This window comes from Xiphophorus hellerii, chromosome 17, assembly GCF_003331165.1.
Source record: "Xiphophorus hellerii strain 12219 chromosome 17, Xiphophorus_hellerii-4.1, whole genome shotgun sequence".
In the NCBI taxonomy this organism is placed as follows: domain Eukaryota; kingdom Metazoa; phylum Chordata; class Actinopteri; order Cyprinodontiformes; family Poeciliidae; genus Xiphophorus; species Xiphophorus hellerii.
The window spans coordinates 11359917-11372192 of NC_045688.1; the positions used below are offsets into that span (position 1 = coordinate 11359917).

Consider the following 12276-nt stretch of genomic DNA (forward strand, 5'->3'; position numbering starts at 1 on the left):
TGACTAAATTATGATAAAAAGGGGGAAAAAGCATTAAATATTGATACTGTTAATGTGACTGTCAGAAGCAACAAAAAAAACATGTTTCCTTGTTGCTCAATCCGTTTGGTAAATATTTTTAATCATGGAGAGATTTCCTTCTCTACAGCACATATAATCATTTTGCCATTAAGCAACATTAGTGTGAAAAATTCTCAACTAGAAACGAAGAGGCAGAAGACTCATCTGTTCAGACTGTTGGGGTGCAATGCGACAGGTAAGACAAATCGAGTGTTTCGGGAAAACAAAACTTTGCCGCAACCACAAACGATCAATGCTCAGAATATCAAAGATGGAAACGACAGCAATTAGTTCATTTAATAATACAGTACACATCCAACCCAAAGCTATAACCTCTTTATTGAGGAAAACCAAGCTACTTGTGCAGAGGAAACATCATTACAACCCCAGGCAGATGATGATAGTATTAGGATGGAAAAGGTTCATACAGCTGTAATTGGTAAGGTGGAGAAAACTGAGCAAAATATATCGACTTCCTTTGTTAGGATTGCTATCCCTTCTAGGAGGGGAGAGTTACAGAAATGATATCAAGAGTTTTACAGACTTCTTCATCCCCTGGAGTTAAGAGTGGAAACATAGAAACACACTGCAGCTAATTAGAATTTGAAAAAGCTCAAACACTGACAAATTATAGTCTCTCTGATGGAGGGAAAGCTGGCCTTTGTGTAATAAACGTTCAAAGGAGAGAAGATTCTACTGTGCGCCTATGCTTCTATATGAAAGTGCAAGGACAGGAATCATAATTAGGAGACAGATGGCATGAAAGTGAGTCAGGGATCCTTGGAGTGACAGAATACTGAAGTAAAATGTGAAGAAGTCCAAGGAGACTGTGAAGGCAGAGAGTGTTTGTACAAACTTCAGAGTTCACAATGACTTAGATGAAATCAAGACAAATCTAGCTGATCTGTGGGATGCTTTCAGATGTTTACTTCATCTTTAGCAAGAACAAATTAATCTATGTAACCATCACTTGTTCTCTCTGTTGATTTTCACAACAAGAGAGGCCATTTAGGCTTTTTGACGTCTTATGCTTTTACTTTAGGGTTTTGAAAGTGGATCAAGAATGATTTGCACGAGTCCTTTGCTTCAGTGGATATCTGCATGTTTACAGTCCCTTACAAATTACATGTGCCATCAACTTGACCACATTTATCAATAATAAATGTGGTCGATAATTAATACATAAATAAGCTTTGATTAAAACCATTGTAGCTCCATCTCCAACTTTTAATATGATTTAACTCTGCAGAAAGATCAGGGATCAAGTTGTGGGGAATTTTTAAGCAGAGTCTCTTGGTCTCCATGATTCTGTTTGCTAGCGTTCTCTAACAAACATGGATTTATAATGGCATGAAATGGCAGACATCAGCGGTTACAGTTATGCACTACTTTGAGTTGGTTTGTCAGTCGAGATTTCTTGTAAATTCACAAAACTTCACAGGGTTTTGGTATTGTATGTGCTGCATTACTCACCATCAGATTCAGGTAGCCGTGACAAGCAGTAGTACTCTTTGTGCGTGATGAGGTTCGGGAGGCCTCTGAACAGACTGCGACACAGTTTACACTCAAAGATGGTGTCTACCTCCCTCAGTAGCATACTTCTGAGCTGGTTGGTGCCTGCAAGTTAAAAAAAACAAACAAAACAAACAAAAAAAAAAAAAACAGTGAGCAGATGGATCTTTCTGTACCGCATTATCCATTTTAATGCGATCTTCCAGGAGAAAATGGCAAGTCCGCCTGGAACTTTGTTCAAAAAGGTCTGCAATAACGTTTTTTGGCATTTCACATATTTCGAAAGGAGATTGGTAGTGATTAAGTCATTTTTTTTCAAACTGATGATTTGAACTTTAACAAAAGAGAATTGGGGTGCAACAAAATAGCGGTTGTGATTGTTTGGATCGTGGTTTAATTTTTTTTCCCTTCTTTTACTTCATGAAAAAAAGATTTTATAACTTCTGTTGACTGGTTTGCTTTGCTAAGCCTAATTGGTCAAGTAGTAAATATCAGGGGTATTTTTGTCCTTATCTGTGGAATTTCTTTCACAGGAAAAAAAGAAATCAAATCATCCGGATTCTAATCAATCTTTCTTCTCTTTTCCCTGGTTTCTTTTGTTTTAAAGTGTTTAATTTCCATAAAAAGAGCCCCTTTCCACTTTTTATGTCATTGCCATCGGCCTTCTGATTAAAGTGGTTTGTAATCAATTCAGATTGAACTTGAGTTCTCGTAGCAGTTTTAGAGAGCACATTTTACAGTAGAAGGAGTGCAAATTCTGTATTCTGCAGAGTATTTCCATCAGGCTGTGCAATTATATGTTTAAACACAGACACAGACAAATCCAGGAATTATAGTCGAATCAAAAACAGCAACACTAAAGGACAAACAGTGTTTCTTTTAACCAGCAACTGAACTTCACTTCTTCAGAGGTTGCCGAGTAGCAGCCTGTCTGGATAATTCAGCAGCACAGGATAAAACACTGGCTATCTGGTTTCTATTGTCCTTTTAAAGCCATGGTTCTGTAATTTTGATAAAAAATGATTTTTCTGCTACTAGCTGGCGCTCACACGTGTGTAAACCTCCTCAGGTTCCATTTTCAATCACAAATGTTAAGGTTAAATGTGATTTGGGACAGAGGTAAAATGGCCTGGGTGACATCTACACAACGCAGGTTTAGAGGCAACACAGGCGAGGTTAAATAATGATTGCAACTATTGAAGATGTGCAGCCAGGTAATCGGTAGAAACAAGAACTGCACCCTGAGATTGGCGAGTGACTGGAGTCGGACGATTTTTAGCTTAAACAGAAGTCTTCAGAGTTGATGCTGTTACCAAAACCCAAACTTGTGTTCTTTCCTAAAGTGGGAACTTTCACCCTGTGTTTGTTATGGAGTGAAACTAATGGCAGCCTTTTGGCATTTCAGTTCATTCTCTATAGAGAACACATAAAAAAAACTGCACTGTTTAAAGAGCTTGCTGTGCTAACCACACGCAATATATCTTATATTTGTTTTTGTATTACTGCTACGATAAATATGGCAAATTAGATGCTTTGAATATAAATAATGAGACTAATAAAGTAGAAGGTTAAAGAAATATTGGTGGTTTAATCCTGGAAAAAAGTTAAAATTAAAAGTCTGAATCTGCTAAAATAATAATGCTGTTTAAAGAATTACAAAAGTCAAATATATTAAATTGGGCTAAAACTTCAGAACAGTGCAACTCTAAAAAATATACAGTTAATAGATTTTAGATACACTTCTAAACTTTTAAGAATTAATATTTAATCAAATGAACAGAAAAATGCTTAAAAAGAATGAATACAAAATAATCCAGAAAGAACATTAACTGTGTCCTCCTTTTGTTTAAATCCAGCTCTTCATAATGAGGGTTTTAATCACAACGCATCACTGAACAACCCAATGAAAACAACAGGACACACATTAAAAATAATGATAAGGAGCTGGAGCAGAGAGGTAGAGAAAAGGAGGAGGAAACAACAAGAAAACAGAGACGCATACCGGATCGGAAGCATTCAATTATCTGCTGAATCCCAGACTTGGAGGTCTGCAGAGGCTGTTGGAGCAGAGGGGGATCGCCAGGCTCAACACACAAACCTAGACAGAGAGAAAGACACAGCATTATATCAAAGTCAGCTCCTAATTGTATAAGAGTATGGCCATCTTAGAGAACTATAGCATCGCAAGAGAAGAGGTCTGCGCAGCGGCTATGAACGAGGAAAATTACTGTGTGCTGAAAAGAGCCCACACAATGAGATCTGTACAGGACAGTGATTCATTCTGACCTTATTACCTTCTACCACACTAACACCACACATGCTCTTAAAGGAAAGAGAGGCAAAGGCAAAGTTAAAGGAGGACATCTTTCTTCAAAGTAAAATCTGGATCCCTACAGAAGAACAAATGCAATGCACCAGAAAAATGAAGTTAACGGCTTTCAGTTGGGCTAATGAAGAACACGGCGAGGACTTCATCTGTCCTTTTGGTTCAACACAGACCAGAGCATCTTATTGTCACCTAATCTGACGAAATCAGAGATGCGTCCCAAAGGACATGTCCTCATTCACTGGTGACCTGAATCACAACAAAGTTAAGGGTCAAGTAGGACGCAGAAATCCTGAAGAAGAATCTTTTTTTTTTTTTTTTTATTTACTGACATGCTTTGTTACAAATGTTGAAATCTGAAAGGAAACCAAAGGTAATTGTTGTGATGCTATTTTTACATAAAAGTCTAATTTTCACTGTTGAGGTTTTGAAACATATAATACAAAATAAAGGAGAACAACTCCAACATCATACGACAACCTGCTAAAGTTGCACTGAGAAACCAATTGGTTACTAGTATCAGTGGATGTTCAGGTTGATCGGTCCTGACTAACAACTGGCTGGTTGGCAACTCTAATGTCTGATCTTTTTCTGAATAGTAAAAGCACCGTTTCCAAGCACTTAGTTGGAAAATTAGTGTTGTCAGTTGCAACAACACTCTTGTCAAAGTTGTTACTGAATCAAGACAGTGCTAGCATTTTATCTATGCTGAATGATAATGAAAGGAAGTGAGACTTAAGGCAGACAACAGGGAGGTTGAAGAGCTCAGCAATAGTGCTCAGTTTGTCCCTCTGAGCATTCAACCTGTCTGTGAGACTCGTGTTTGTGATTCAACCCTCCCTAATCAATAATCAGGAATATTAAAACATCTTAAAGAGCCTTTGTTTCAAAATAACATTAAAATGCTGTATTATAGTATCTGTTCTCTCATACATGTGTCATGATGTCGCCAATGCACCCAACAGAAATAACTGATGACAATTAACATTAGGCTAGAAAATACGATTTTTAAGTTGGTTTTATATCTGCTCATAGTATAGTTCAATATCAGCAGATCAAATCAGACGGACTTGACCAGGAGATGCTCCTCGTTAGCAGATAAATGGTAATGCAGTTAATATTTAAAAGCTTGTCACACCGGCTTTTACATGTGAATGACTGCAGACAAACGTATGCAACAATAGGTGTGTGACGCAGGTTAAAACTGTGTCAGCCTGGGTCAGTCGGCCCCTCCCTCATGGCCATCAACTTGATCAGAGTTAGATGCAGTTCATTCATGAGCCCTGAGTGGAAAAGCAGCATGGACTCGATCCATTTCACAGTCAGGTCAGCTGATTTGATGAGGTAAAAGCAAAAGACCGGTGAGGAAAAGCTGTGGATGCAGTGACAAGTCCCCTAAGGCATCGACTAGAAAGGTTGGAAACATGAATGAGAACGGTGGGAAAAGGATTAGCTTAACTAAATGGGTGACAGAGAGCATTGTCTTCCCCACCATCCCCCCTCATCTCTACTTCTAAACTGCTTTAATCCCAGCAGCACTGGTCACTGAACCCGCATAACCCCCTGGTGGGGGTCAAAGATCAGTCCTGTTTACAGTGAGTGCTCAAAGAATTACACCAAAACACGACTAGCATCCGTTCAAACTCTAAATATGACTGGAGCTTGATTCAACAGGGTGCAAACCCTGGCAGGACGAATTCCACTGCAAACTAAACTGTCTTAAATGTTTGGATAACCCGGGCCAACTTCTCATGCACGTCGTGGCACTCGGAGCCAAAAACAGCTCCTCTACAAAGCAGTCGATTTCTCAGTGAGAACAAATCATTCAGCTTTATTTTGAGCGGCTACATTCGGTGCCCTGGCAGTGAAGCTACACAGGGGGTTGACGGACAGTCTTGGCCTGGAGGTGAATGAATCAAAGCGGCGAGACGTGTAGAATCAAAAGAAGCACCTGTGTTATGGCCGTCGTTATTGGCCATGGTAGGCTGACCCTGCTCCTCGGTCTGGCAGCTCTGGTCCCTGGTCTCTGTGCTGGTGCTCCTGTGGGATTCGGGCAGCAGAGGGGGAATGGGCTTCCACAGAGACTTGGCCTGCGTCTGGGCAGAGGTGTCGCTCTTTTCCTGGGACTCCAACGGAGCTTCCTTGTGCTCGCAGTTTTCCAACAAGCTTCCAGCGGGAGAAGAATTTTGAATAAGGATTTGATCTCCTCCCTTGGACTGCCCTTGTGGTGGATGCTGAGTGTCCACGTTAAGTTCCTCCATCTCTGTCTGACCACCACCCTGAGAAAAACCAGACCAGAAATGAAGAAAAAAAAAATGTATATACAAAAAAAGAAATCAACTGAAATCGCTATAATCAAAGTTATCATTCAAAGGATGTGAGGGATTGCTTGCAATCTAATATTACAGGGACTTGCGCATCTAAAGAAGGCCATTTTGGTACACAAAATAGCTAAATCAAAGTCAGATTAAATAGAGATCGATGGTGGAAAACAGTTTTTCAGCTTTCAAAAGTATCTCACCAGTATTATGCTGCCATAAACATGTTGGGAGAATTTAGACAAAAACAAGGGGTAAGAGTACTTTTGATTTGAACAAAGGCTTATAAAGGCATTTAAACATTTTCCATTTCAAAAATGAATATTTTGATGCTTGTACAGCCAGGTCTGAAGTTGGCTTCTGACTTGGCTGTGTGATAAAAGGCTGACTGCTCTTTTGGTGTCCGGGTTCATTTAGATCAGTTCTACTACAAATTCTAGAAAGCTTACACTTTTCACTTTTTATTCCATTAGAAAACAGAATAAGTAATAGCGAATGCATCATTATTAAATATTGTTGACTTTCCGAGCTTGGAAAATGCTAAAAGCCAGCCTTGTAATTTTTTTCAAACTCCTAGGATCTTCACCAGGTACACAAATGTACATTGTCGGTAACAAATATGGGCTCAGAACACTTGGATGTGGATGGTATCCATGTGTATGGCCATCGAGTCAGCTGAACAGCTGGACTATTTGTGAAGGACGATTATCTTCAGAATACACAGCCACCCTTGAGCTGATAAGTGTGTCTGTAAACCAGACCTTCCTCCTCTTCCACTCCTTAATCTTTTTTTTTCTTTCCCACAAACCAATTTATTCTCATTTTCTCTGTCTGTGTCTGTCTAGCTAACTGTGTGTCCCTGCTGCCCTTGGAAATGGATAAATGAGTTCACATTAGGCACATTACAATACATCAGCACAAGACGGTGTACCGCTTGGCCACTGGGTCACTCCGTACATTCAAACACAAGTGCTTGCATGAGGTGGCAGGACACATCATTTCAGCCAAGTCAGCTATGAACACCCGTCAAAAAACATTTATCACAACTATTCAAGAAAATCTAAGTGGGAAAAGAGGAGTGAGTGTTATTGTTTTTTTTTTGCAGTACCTGTCTGCGGAGACAATGAGCAGTCTTCCTCCCAGGTGATTTCTGGGCCTTCGCCATGCTCCCACGACTGGCCTGGTGTACCACACGTTCACTACCAGCTTACCTGTAACCATGCAACAACAGTAAGCTAATGAATTAGACACCACTCCAGCTGGGTGAGTGACTAAAGTTAAAAATGGCTGTTGGTGACTTAAGCTGAGCCAAAATAGATAACAAAACGTCAGAACCAAGAGTGTGATCTTTGTTTTTAATCAAATTTGGAATCTTTAGCAAATTCATGACACAGGAAAACTGCTAACATAAATGCATACATATCAATTCTTTAAAAACAAGCTAATTTAACTGTTACTGTGGAACAAAATCTTAACCAAAAGATGAGCTGCCTTTGTAAATCATCTTCCACATATTTAATTTCTCTGTCAGACTGACAAGAATGTAAGAAATGTGAATACAGAGCAGTTTAAAATTATAGATGTGGTGTCAGTCATCAAAGGATATTTGCACTTGACTGCCCCTGATCGGTGAGCAGGAAACTAAAAATTAGGTGCTTAAAAATTTTGTTAGAGGAAGTAGAAACGCTGTAAAGACCATTTTGAAAGAAAACTATTCACTATGGAGAGACATCAAGCATGAGCTCACCACAGGGAGATAGTTCTCAGTATTTAACAGGAAGCAGAATATATTACAGCAAAATTACTGCATTTTATCCTTTTTGAAAGCAATAAAAGGGTAAAACATCCAAAGAGATTAATACTTTATAAAGAGAAATCTCAACCAGCTAAACTCCAAATCAGCAGTGCAAACTTTTAAGAGCATATCACAAATAAATAGACAAGGCAAAGTATTTGTAAGAGCAAATCACCAATTTAAAACAAGAATTATTTGTATCAAATTATTTTAGTTTTTTTATTTTATTATTTTATTATTATTTTATTAAATTATTTTATAAGAAAAAAAAATTAACCTTGCTGCCCTCTAGTGGGAACTATTGATAAAATCTGATAAACTGAGCTGGTGACACACTACCTGTTCTGTGAGAAGTATGACTCCAAACAATTAAATCATTTGAATTCCAGATGGAGTAGAAAGTACAATCAAAAAGTACAATCCTTTTCTACAACTGTACACAATTTAATAATGTTGTAAGTGAAGCTGAGTCTAAAAACAGAGATAAAAACCAACCAAAAAGAGCTTCACAAAACAGCAGATTAGTGTGGCTTGGAAGTCGTATACTGTGTTACGTTTGTTTCCCCCCCCCAGCTTTACAGACAGCAGTCAGACAGTTCGCGAATGCACAAATATATTTTTGAAACTGACTTAGATGTCTTTAACAAAACATATATTTGTGCTAAAAAATGACAAAAGTGAAAGAAACATTCATTCAAACTATAAGGTAAAGTTAAAGAAACTTGAAGGCAGAGTGTAAAGTAAGAACATTACTAAATAACAGCTTCACATCTTTGACTACCTAGTTCAGGACCCTCATGGTATTTGTAGTCTCCCACAAAATCCAGCAGAGGGAGACAAACATGCCCGTAAAATGTTTCAGCGGTTCAAAACTTTCTTTTGTCTCATCATATAGAGAGTAACAGACCCAGAGTGATGGACAGCAAGAGCTTATGAGTAAACATTAAACCAAGCATGCACACCAAATGTCCAGAGGTTTCTAGAGAACAAAACACAGAAAACTGTGGATGATCTGCAAAATATACAACAGCAAACAAGACCTGCCTGTTCATTTAAAAGCAAAGGTCAAGCTCTTCCCACAGTGAAGTATGCAACAGGAAATTAAATCTAATATTTTACACAGTAACAGCTGTGTGAATTATGGTATTGTCACAGCGCTATGATCCACTGTAATTTAACAGCTTTTTTGTTTACAAATAATTAAATCTACCTATAATGCAGAGCAGGGGTACTTTAGTTGCATAATTGGTAGCTTAAGTGGATTTTTTTTCTTACACTAGATTTTCAGGATTTGGTAAAATGAGGACATTTGTTTTCTTCCGAGTTCAGGCTGCAGGCAACTTCTGAATCCTTGCATTCAGTGCTGTTGATACACAAGATTACTACGAGGCAATAACTCAACAGCAGAGGCTACTTGAAATGATGGAGCTCTGACTTAATAGCTGGAGTGGAGCCACAACTGGAGAACAGACGAGAAAATGTCAGTCTGTCGGAGGTAAAATGGAGTATCAGTTAGAAAAACACAGCAAATGATGGTTGCTGCTTGTGGGTGTCATATATCATAAATTTTGAAGTCTATAAAACCACACAGTGGCAGCAGAGAAGCATATAAACAACAAATCCTATTTGAAAATGTTAAAGATGCTACAGATGAAGCAAGTCGTTAGTTCGACTGAACTCTGTTCAAAACAAGAATTTACCTTGTTGGTATTACTTTTTCTAAAGGACAAAGAAGAAATCTCGCAAAACATTAAGAGCAACTTTAGAAATTAGCCGACTTATTGGGCCATTTTCTTTTATTGTCATTTAATAGCTCAAATATAAAAATAAAAAAAAAACTCAACTTCTTTGCCTATGGTCAATTAACACCAAACAACAACATGTACTTCCATATACTTTAATTTAATGAGAACAAGATAAAGGCATAATGTGCTTTGATGCATCAAAACAAGGATAATTTGTTCAAATGAATTTATTTCAATTTAAGATACCTTAAAAATTCCTATTATTCAGTCAAAATCAGAATCGGTAGGTTCTAATCAGTGTATCTCTATGCTTTTGTACACTTGAGGTGATATTTACATAACTTTTAAACCTAGTAGAGGCAACATCATTTATACTTTAAAATGCTTGATTTCACATAGGGTGTACTTTCTTTTTACTGAGTGGACTAATTGAAAACAAACCTCTCATGGCTGCATGAATAGTGTGACAGATAAGACATATCTATGCTGTTTAGGTGGCGATAAAGGGTGAAAATAATAACAAGCTTGACTCTGAAGAGGAAAAAGAACATTTGTAATGTACTGACATCGATAAATCAAATTGTAGATAGGCTAATAACCTAAATAAAGTAAATAAAGTTCAGTGAGCAGACAGCTTTATAATTCTTTCCTTCAGAAGTTATTCTGCCTCAACTTCTGGATCCTTGAGCCTGACAACCCTTTTTTATTTGGGTCCTCCGGTTGTTACTAAAAACCTTTGGGATCTTACTGCTGCGATCGAGCTCATCGTCTTTTTCTGCCACATTAGCCAGAAAAAGATGCCACTTTTCTGCCAATTTCTATGCCAGTTTTCGAGTCATAATGACCACTCAAAGCACTTTACATTGAAGCCACATTCATCCGAGACAACTACGCTACCCAAAATCTATAGTCACACCACAATAGTCACCTTTTATACACCAAGTTCATCACCATCATCTCTGAAATAAGCAATCTATCCCTCATATTCTCCTCTATCAACCTTTCTAACAACTTTTTATTGGTACAATAAAACTGATTCTCACTCAGTTTAAAAGTTGATCTTGCTTCACATGTTGATCAGTTGAAGAAAGACAATTTTGGCTCTTTGAAATGATCTCCAGTCACAATGGAACATGGACAATCACGATTCAGAAATTCACAGCTCACACTTATTGAAGAGCCACTATTTCAAAATACTGGCCTTTTTCTTCCCTAAAGGAAAAAAAGTCAGAATATGAAAATGTTATGCTGGGTCATGTCTACTGAATGTCCCTTGGGAATGTGGCCATGTGGCCCTTATGACAGGGCCAAGAGTGTTTATGTCAGGCAGATATTCAGGAAAAAACAGAAAACCAGGCTACCATTATATGTCAGTTAATAGTTTTGCCACTTAATAAAAGCTTGAAGAAAAAAACTAAGTAAATTGGGAGGACATTTTAACAAAAGATAGATTTTAATGTATTTATCGAGCTTGATTGTTGCTTAGTAAGTATTAATACATGTTAATACTTTGGGGTCAATATAGCTCTGTGCCTCCTGATGACAGACTGAAGGTTTTAGCGTTCACCTGACGGATGCTGTGACACACTGCTTCACTCTTCATCAAGAATAAGTTGCTTTAGGAAATGCCTACAGATGAGTGAGTTTAGCCCAATGAAAATCTCTGTGCATTGGGGAACATCTTAGTAAAGCTGAGTTTTTTAAGTGACTCAGAACTTGCCGTACTACCTGCATTCACAGCATCAGCAAACAGTAATAAACAAACTGATTTATCTTGGGATCCTGAGTCTGATTTAAATGTACAGCGGTATCCAGAAGGTTGCAAATGCCAAACAAAGACCACCAGGAGCTAATTACTTTGCTGAGAGGTATTTCATTAAAAAATCTGACAAGCTGCTGGAAATGAAACCCTCCAGAGTCAACCATCTCAAAGCGTACAACACAGCCAGAAATGACTTATTTAAGGGCTTAGATGTACTACAAAGATTGGAAGCAATTGGATTTAGCCAGACCCTCACCAATAATACACTAACACACACAACGCAAGGGACTCTCCCATTTCCATGGCAACAGACAGAAATGGTTATGAAGTAGAGAGTCTGGTTATAACTCAGGCAATAAAAGAGAAGGTGTCCTGGGCTAAAACTTATGAACTGGGAATGCCGAGAGTTTGCTCTTTGACCCAAACTCTGCATCCATACTTTGTTTTTACCTTGATGCTCTCTTAAATGTAATTAGAAATACTTAAAAATGTCATATCAATAAGACTGACCTCCCAGTGGAACAGAGGAGGGTATCTCGATTACAATGAACTTTAATGGACCTGTTCACACAATCACTGAAGGAAAAAAATTTCTTTTGCACACAAATCAAAGTGTAGATGATTAGGTGAACAAAACAGCAGGTTTGAATGAGACATTTCATCACTGATTTCTCTGAAGAGACTGATGAACAACTGCTGATCAGTAAAGCACTGGAACAATGGCTAATGTGGCAGAAAAAGATGAAACTTTAAGTGAG

At 38.1% G+C, this 12276-nt stretch overlaps 1 protein-coding gene across 2 annotated transcripts in view; it reads right to left on the minus strand.

Annotated features, from left to right (window-relative positions):
• znf800b (zinc finger protein 800b) overlaps nt 1-12276 on the minus strand; it is a 30181-nt gene that overhangs the window by 9834 nt on the left and 8071 nt on the right. For both annotated transcript variants that reach the window (XM_032589773.1, XM_032589774.1), the window contains exons 2-5: nt 7325-7427; nt 5850-6177; nt 3575-3670; nt 1534-1677 (exon numbers count right to left, since the gene is read on the minus strand). In XM_032589773.1, the coding sequence (XP_032445664.1) occupies nt 1534-1677; nt 3575-3670; nt 5850-6177; nt 7325-7381 (625 nt within the window). In that variant the 5' untranslated portion in view covers nt 7382-7427. The remainder of the gene's footprint in view (nt 1-1533; nt 1678-3574; nt 3671-5849; nt 6178-7324; nt 7428-12276) is intronic.